General features: G+C 39.2%; 1 protein-coding gene across 1 annotated transcript; it reads right to left on the bottom strand.

Annotated features, from left to right (window-relative positions):
• Window positions 1–4,358: 4,358 nt before the first annotated feature.
• LOC118324280 (guanine nucleotide-binding protein G(i) subunit alpha-like) lies at window positions 4,359–8,313 on the bottom strand. The gene is made up of 5 exons (XM_035656535.1): window positions 8,243–8,313; window positions 7,050–7,179; window positions 6,812–6,965; window positions 5,947–6,154; window positions 4,359–5,495 (listed from the first exon to the last, which is right to left on the bottom strand). Exons 1-4 carry the CDS (start codon window positions 8,311–8,313, stop codon window positions 5,964–5,966), a joined length of 546 nt encoding a protein of 181 aa, XP_035512428.1. The 3' UTR covers window positions 4,359–5,495; window positions 5,947–5,963.
• Between the last annotated feature and the right edge of the window lie 214 nt (window positions 8,314–8,527).

The following is an 8,527-nucleotide window of genomic DNA, read 5'->3' as shown; positions in this document are numbered from 1 at the left end:
CATGAATGATTCTGACACAAACACTAAAATCCAAATAGGCTTTTAGAGTCCAGATAAATAACAATACAATACAATACAATAAAAAAACAATAGCAAACAGAATTCAGCAAATGTGGAACAAATTGCAAATTTGAAAAACTTAATGCAATACTGTCATTACCGCTGGAATTTGAGCTTCAGTGAGCATGCAGCACGCCTAATGTGGGAACTGGGGGACTCTATTCAGGTCCTGCCAGGCTACGACTGGCCTCTGAGGCCATTGTTTAACACATTCTGCAAAAAGGGGGCTTCCTCCTCTGCCTGAGTGCAGTGAAATGGGGCTCCTGCTTTGCTTCCACTGTATTCCAACAAAGATGAACCCTGTTTGTAATCACACACCATTAACCTCTGACAATAAGCTGAAAGTGGCAGTGAGGTAGTGGGACGGTCTTTCATCAGTGGAACACAAAAATAGTGTCAGAGTTTAATATGGTATGTGCTGTTGCAGGACTGTGTTACAAGCTGTCACTTACTTTATTTGCTTTACTATTGTGCTTTTCCCAGATTCCTCAGCACCTGAAAAAGAGGGACAGTAGTTAAATGATGCAGCCATATCACGAATGACAGCAGCCACAAAAACACCTCCACATATTATCTCATAGCTCCAGACCACTCCAACATGGACTTAATATAATTTAATCAGGCATCAAGAAAAATCTGCCTTTTAATGAATTTCAGTGGAAGCCGCTTTAGGACAGACATTTCTGTCAGAAATTTGAGATGTTTTAGGGACGAGGGACTTTTGAGTCACTAAGCGGTTGGATGTCATTCCACAGTGACAAAAGAAATCAGGGATTTGGGAAACTGTATATCTATCTCAAAATAAACAGAAATTAGGTTTATTTTACATGAAAGAGTTAAAGGGCTTTTGGTTTGCTGCAGGGGCTTCCTTCAGCTGGGATCTGGGGACAGTGCTGTCCCGGATGCCAACATCTCCCTGTAGGAGTTGACTGCTGCTGAGGGTCTGATGGCTCCTGACAGAGCTCTTGGACGGGATAGATTGTTTGCAGACTTTTTAATCACTTCTGGAAGTGTTTGGGAGCTGACATGTGGGACGTGCTGCAGGAGTGCTGGTGGAGTGTGCCCGCCATGTACTGGAGCCAGGCCTCTGCCGCGGCAGCCCGGGTTTAATTCAGGCCTAGGTCCCCCCGCTCTCCCCCTTTCAATTTACTTTAAAGGGGTGAGTTATAGAAAACTTTGCCCTCTGTAGAGTTATCATGAATGAGGAAATTAGCTGGAAATTAACTATAGAGACCAAAACCGTTGTTAGTACCAGGCTGTAAACATTTATTTCTGCTGTAAATTTTAGCATTTGACTATGGGGCCTTATAGAGATTGACTCACTTCTGGTGCCAGCCTCAAGTGGCCGTGTGAGGAGCTGCAGTTTTTGGCACAATGTTGGCTTCATTTGCCAGTCACAGAAGTTGCCGTTTGTACAGAACCAGCGCCATATTAGATAAACAGCTGTGATTCACCCAACTGGATACAGAACTGGTGAAATACTGTCTGAGCATGAGCTTGCAGATCTGCTGGTTCCCAGGCTAACTTTCTGGCTGATAATTAAGTGTGGCTTCCTGCCAGGTCACAAACCAACTTTACACAGGCATTCACATAATCATCCAAACCCATGCAGGACTCCAAGCCAGGCCTCATTAAACAAGAATCTCAAACAGATTGTTTATGAATCACTGTTTTTAGAAATCACTGATGTGAAACCTACTTTAGCCTTTACTGTCATTATGCTCAGGGCTCAGCTACCTAAAATATCTCCTCTGCAACAAAAACAAACTGATCTAATCTGGCTGTAATCTATTAACAAAACATTAGACACAGTTTAATAGAAATTACCTCACAGTTTCTGGTACACTTGGCTCTGAAATGGTAGTAAATAGATTTACAGCCTGGTTTTGTTCTTGCCATATCTTCTGGATGAAGATTAAGTTGCCTTGTGCTTCATGTCTGGCTCTCTGCAGAGAACAGAGCATATAAATGTTAAGTGCTGCTTGCACATCGATATAGTCTACACTCACATTGAGTAAGTAAGCAGACAGCCAGTGCTCACTACAGGCACAAGAGAGTGCTGAAATACAGACCCTTAGAGTAAGTCAGGAAGTCACCAACATCATGAACCTGAAGGTTTGTTCCAGTGAGACTGAACTTTCTGAAATTAACTGTGACAGGCCAGACCTTCATCTAATGGCAAATTTTATTCAAATTTCTTAGTGCTCACTATAGAGCTCCTTTAAACTGTTGACCTATCATAGGTCAACATTTCCCTTCAGGTGTAAAGTTTTGTTGTGTTTTAGGCATTGAAGTTAAAATGGCTTGCATGAGTTACAACATGTCAACGCTTGTCAATAAAAAATAAATGCAGAAATAAATAATTAAATAGATAAATAATAATAATAATAATAATAATAATAATAATAATACATTTTGGTAATGAAAATGGTAATTCCTGTATATTTACACTTTGTTTATGCTTGTGTCATTTTTTCTCCTTTATACTACATGTGCAGTACTCGCATTAACAGACAGGACAATAATGACTAACCCTAAAGAAGTCTCTCTGAAGAGTAACTAGGAGGCCATGTCTCATGTCTCAGGCAGTATAACTGGAAGGGGCGTGGACAGCCATAACAGCCCCCTCAGTATCTGGTTTACTTCACGTGTATCAGTGCAGACGTGATGAGCAACAGAAGGAAGAAGAGGAGTGTTTGGAGTCAGATACACTAAAGACTGCAATGAAAAAGTGAAAATAAAAAGAATCTAAAGATCGATGAAGATTAAAACTGATTTCATGCGTTAAAAAGTCACAGTTCATACCGAGCAGAAGCAGTTTCACTGTTTTCTCTTTGTCTTCCTGCAGGTCTTTTTCAGTCATCATTTTACTGCTCTTCTTTGCAGCTTTGTCCTCGGTGCTGTTCACGCAGCCCATTTTCATCCTCAAACAACTTCTGTAGGGTCGGATTGCTGTGTCAGCAGCTCATTAACTGTCAGGCACCGCCGGGAAACAGCCCTGAGGATACTGAGGACTCCCAGCCGGGGAAGAGGCACTGAAACTGGAGTCTGTCCAACTATAATCCCAGAGTCTGTCCAACTATAAACCCAGAGTCTGTCCAGGTGATTCAAAACCGGATTTTATTTGGAAAAAACTCCCCAAATAGATGTATACCTTTTATTATTTTTTTATTTTATCCAACTTAAATCTGTAGTTTACTTTCACAGAAGAACATACAATATAGGTAGATAAACTACAAAACTACTTACAGAAATATCAGGCTGTTAAAGAAAAAAGCTCAATAAAAAAAACACCGGATTGTCTCCATAAGATGCTGCTGTGCATTCGCCCGTTCATCCAGCTGCAAACCAGAACAATGCTCCCCACAGGGATGATGGGAAATGTAGTCGAAAACATCAAGTCTAATACGTTGTTGGACTGTCCCTTCAGGCTCTCATGAAGACTGATTACAGTTTAACGGTCCAGTGTTTAATTAGTGTATGATCACCTGAATATAGAAATGGTTGTGTTTTCTTTACCTTAGTATTATTAATCTACGTACACCCCGGGTCCCCTTCCATAGAGTCCAACATTTTGAACCGCCATGTTTCTACAGGAGCCCAGAACGGACAAAGCAAACACTGACAGTAGAGATGGACTTTTGTGTTTTTTGCACTTTGCAACCTGCTCTCATTCCCCTAGGTTATTATTATTTCCAGGTGATTATACACTAATGAAAACATACCTATGAATATTACATTTAATGTCTCCCAATAGTTCCTCTCTGGACCTTTTAAGTGATGTTTTTTTCCTTTCACCTACATTACCTCTGTTTATTGCAGTGTGTAAATGCTCAAAAGGGAGTGGGCTGATATTTATAAATGCAAACCAGATATTAGCGTGATTATTTGGTAACTCTTCACATATATCTCTGCCTGTAATTTCTCTTGCTTATAAGGCTCATTGTAGGCGGTATGCTCACAGCAAATTGGTTTGTTGATACAGTCTGATTTGTTTTTATGAGTGTAGGCTACTTGTACTGTTTTTTTATTATACTCATATACTGATGTTTACCTTTGTTCATATCATTTGTTATATGGACCACAGCCTAAATAAATCCACACAACTGGTAAAGTCTGTTACCATGTTCTTTAATCAGAACAAACACCTGTCTTTACACCAACTCTAATCAACCTGGAGTCCTTTATAACCTCTTTCCTTACATGGTTCAAATCCACCCACAGTGGATAATATTTTATTGGTGTTGCATGTGATAAGATTATATTTAGTCTTTAAAATAGAAGAAAGGGGAGACAACTTTGTGCCATCATTTATTGATATTAAAATGAACCAGTACAGCTGCAAAAATGTGAAGAGATCTACACATGAAAACTGTTAATGCTTTCTACAAGGAAATTTCTGATCTAACCCAAACTGTGTTCCACTTCAGTGTACTGTATAACAGCAACAGACTTCCTCAGTATTATGTGACAGCTTCGGCCAAAAAACACAAGCACAGCCTTTGACTTAACTATTCCACTTTTTATGTTCAATGTGTTTAAATATCTTCACTGATATCCATAGGATTAAAAAAATACCTTGAAAAACAGGATATTCTATATTGGCCTCCACTGAGTGAATAATATTAGTCATATTTAAACTCCAATGGAAAACACAGGGAACCCAAAAGCTCCCTTACAAACTCATTTGCAGTGATGTCTCATGTATAAAAATATCATTCAATACATTGTTGTCTAGTTAATAGTTAAAATTATTATATAGACAGCTGTGCTCTGTATATAGTAGCTGTTGCTACTGAGCTCATTAAACTCTTTCCAACTAATCCCAGACCCAAAAGGTTAACTTATATACATTAAAACTGCTCACGCAAAATGCTTCTCTACATAAGTTATCGCATTCACACATCCAAAAGTGGAAATACTATATAACTGCAACTCAAAATTAAAATAAAATATAACAAAATTCAAACATTTAATAAAAGCAATGTGATACATACTTAAGCTAAGAGGAAATACAACACAAAGAAAGTGAACAGAATTTACATGTCAGCTGTGAAACTGTGAAATGCAGTAATAGATTTGATTTGTTTTGGTCCTTGTGCATATGGCAAACTATAAATGCGTCAGAGACATCAGAGGGGCTTTACCTGCCAGCCCCTGACTGATGTAAAGGTCTTGAATATGACAGGACTCCACAGAACTCACAGTGATCATTTCAGAAGCCCCCCTCCCACTTATCAGTTCCTCCTAGTATGCTCTGCATCGTTAAATCTGTTAAGACAAAAGTGATCATAGTATCAAGTCCCCGAATTGTGGAATTTAAGTCCTGCATGCAGCATGGCCACCAGCTCAGTCCTTAGTAACACATACTTTCCAATTTGCCCTCTGCAGACAAGACATACCAGCCCAGAAAGTCCTGATTTTCCTCTAGACACCTGCAAAGAGATGATATCATTAAGACCTGTGGTTACAGCAAATTCATACAATGCATCACTATGAATACGATGCCTCTAAAACATGCTTTTTTAGCTCTTTACACCTGACAAAACATCAACTGTACTTTGGGCTGAGTGCCAGAGTTAGCGTGCTAAAATGCACTCATCATGGACAGCATGATCCTCTACAGGGAACACTGATGGCAGCGAGTTTAAGGACATCCCGTCCTTGCCCCAGCCACATGTGGGTTAACCATCTCCAAACCAAAGAAACAGGTTTGAACATTTGTCATAAATTAGGAGAAATACAGGAGAATTGTGACCACGGGAGGAAACTGGGAGAGGGCAATAAAAAACTCTTCCAGAAAAATCAGGAGGGTTGACTGAAGAAGTATGACTGATCTTCTGGAGACAATGAACTGTGAACAGTGGTCCATGTGAATGTGCTGACCTGAATGGCCTGAAAATTTAGTAGAGCCCAATCTCCCTCAGGTTGATCTTGATGATGACATCGGTGACGGCATCAAACACAAACTGCACATTCTTGGTGTCTGTGGCACAAGTGAAGTGGGTGTAGATCTCTTTGGTGTCCTTTCGTTTATTTAAGTCTTCAAACTGGCACTGGATATAAGCTGCAGCCTCTTCGTATGAATTCCCACCTACAAGGAAATAAAAGGTCAGTTACGGTAACATAGATTAATCCTGGAAGATCTCTGGAAAACAGCTTAATTCATCAATCAATCAAATCAATTTATTTCTAACAATGTGGATTAAATGTACTAAAGTAACAGATACTATTAATCTGTGACCAAGTGTATTTTACAGGAGAATTGTGACACGAACCCTTGTGTTGCAGATCTAGAAATAGATTAAACTGTCAAAATACATCATGGACATCCTGAGTTTATAAAATTGACAAGCAAAAATATGGGCAATAGTGAATTATTGAGAGTTAAAGTTAAAATGCAGGTATGGTAGTCTGCTGTACAGAGAATGTATTCAGGCTTCAGTTCACATGTGATAAAGCAGCTCTGCAGTAAAACACAGAGCCTTTGTCTGATTGGTAAAAGTGTCACTAGTTCAAGCATGCACATTATAAAGACACATATTATATTCAAAGCTTATTTAACATACACCACAACCTCAAAAGTGACTAAACCGTACAGTATCCTCAAGGGTTTAAGTAAAATAAATCCAGGAACATGATCCCACTTTTCCAGGCAGTCAGTGCTCAGAAGAGCATGAAAGAGTGTAAAAACTACACACAATCTGACAATATCACATTAAAACTCAATAAATGTTCAGGTTCGTCTCACCAGAGTACTCGGGGTAGCAGATAGTAAGTGGACTCCTGTTGATCTTCTCTTCAAACAAATCCTTCTTGTTGAGGAAGAGGATGATGGAGGTGAGCGTGAACCACTTGTTGTTGCAGATGGAGTCGAAAAGCTTCATGCTCTCGTGCATCCGGTTCTGAGGAAAGAGCAGACGTGGACCCATGGTTGGTATTTTTTGTGACATACAGTGAACCTAAACCACAGTGTATTAATCACTTACCATCTCTTCATCCTCAGCCAAGACGAGGTCGTAGTCGCTGAGTGCTACACAGAAAATGATACTTGTGACTCCCTCAAAACAATGGATCCACTTCTTCCTCTCTGACCGCTGACCCCCGACATCAAACATCCTGCAGACACACAGACAGTCACTGCATAAACAAATGTAAACATAGCACTCTGTAGTATCACTGTAGACAGTGAATATACTAATTTTAATGTAATCTGAATTTTAATGTGCTTGTAAATCCAGAGCAGGTGTGTTTGTGTGTGTGTGTGTGTGTGTGTGTGTGTTGCCTCTGTCTCCACCTAAGGCCCTCAGAGTCAAACTGAATCTATACTGAGATGTTTAACTGACAGAAATTAAATGAAAGAACATTGTGTGCTTCAACACTAATTCAGTGATTGCACATTTCCAGATCCCAAGCGTTTTTTTTAAAGGGTTACAAAGGCAGGCCAGGAAGGCTATTATAGTTATTGTTTTACCAATATTTATAAGTACAAGAGCTAGACAAAATAATGTAAAAGGACTGAAGCAATATAATTACATTTACTGCAGCAAAGCTGGGTCGTATTAGGCTGAATGCCTGTCAGCAGCACTTATAACAGCAAAGCAACATGGAGCAACAAACAGAGCTCCAAACAAGCAAAATGCAGGTACATCAATTTAAAAATACTGCAGAATTATATGATGATAGGACCATTATGACAACATGTGATAAAGACAAAATCAGACTAAACCTGTATATATGTAGGATACAGTAGAAATAAAGTCACTCAACATTTAGTTGCTTCAAAGTAATGAAGTACCTCTTAGATAATGACAAAATGTTAAAAATCTGTAAACAACCTCAATGTTTATACGGTAAAATGCTTGTGTTATGTCACTGACTCTCACTGACCCCTTCATATAACTCATACATATATTCATATAGAGAGCGCTTGTAACCTATCGTCACAATTTGCACATGAAGAAGTAAAACTATCCAGTATTTCTCAAGAAAAAACAAACACCAAAGACTGGAGAAAAGTCCATTAAAAGAAACATCATTCAGAACACTGTGTTACGTCTCATAACAAGGACATCCAAATGCTCATGAACACAATAAACTGGCTCAGGCCATGGCTGTTTGTACAGCTTAATAAGTTATTTTTATTGCACTTCATGAGCAGATAAATTGCAGCTATACTAACTTGAAGTAGAGATCTTTAAAGGTGAAGTGAGTTTCCACGATGCCGGTGGTCTTCACACGTGTACGCAGCATCGGCTGACAGATCCTGTCAGAGTCATTCAGGTACCTGACAGAACGAAACACATACTGAACATGACTGCGCCACAGAGCAAACACATCATAGTACATTTTAAATGTACAGTATGGGCCGCCCTGACAGATACTTTAAAAAAAGGGGAAGAAAAAGACAATAATGCAAAACAATTAAAGGTATTTCAGACTTTTATGTCTGGTGAAGTGGAGGGTT

Source organism: Morone saxatilis, unplaced genomic scaffold (genome assembly GCF_004916995.1).
Source record: "Morone saxatilis isolate NCDOM2014 unplaced genomic scaffold, NCSU_SB_2.0 Contig15, whole genome shotgun sequence".
Classification (NCBI taxonomy): Eukaryota; Metazoa; Chordata; class Actinopteri; family Moronidae; genus Morone; species Morone saxatilis.
The sequence above is the reverse complement of the archived record's forward strand: the minus strand, read 5'-3'. Positions and strand labels throughout refer to the sequence as shown.

Bases quoted from the DNA above. Each gene is read 5' to 3' on its own strand.
- LOC118324280 (XM_035656535.1), bottom strand. From the start codon at position 8,313: ATGCTGCGTACACGTGTGAAGACCACCGGCATCGTGGAAACTCACTTC. The intron at 7,180-8,242 runs GTTAGTATAGCT...GTGTGTCTGCAG, and splicing joins TTTAAAGATCTCTACTTCAA to GATGTTTGATGTCGGGGGTC. The intron at 6,155-6,811 runs GTGAGACGAACC...ATTTCCTTGTAG, and splicing joins CTGCTACCCCGAGTACTCTG to GTGGGAATTCATACGAAGAG.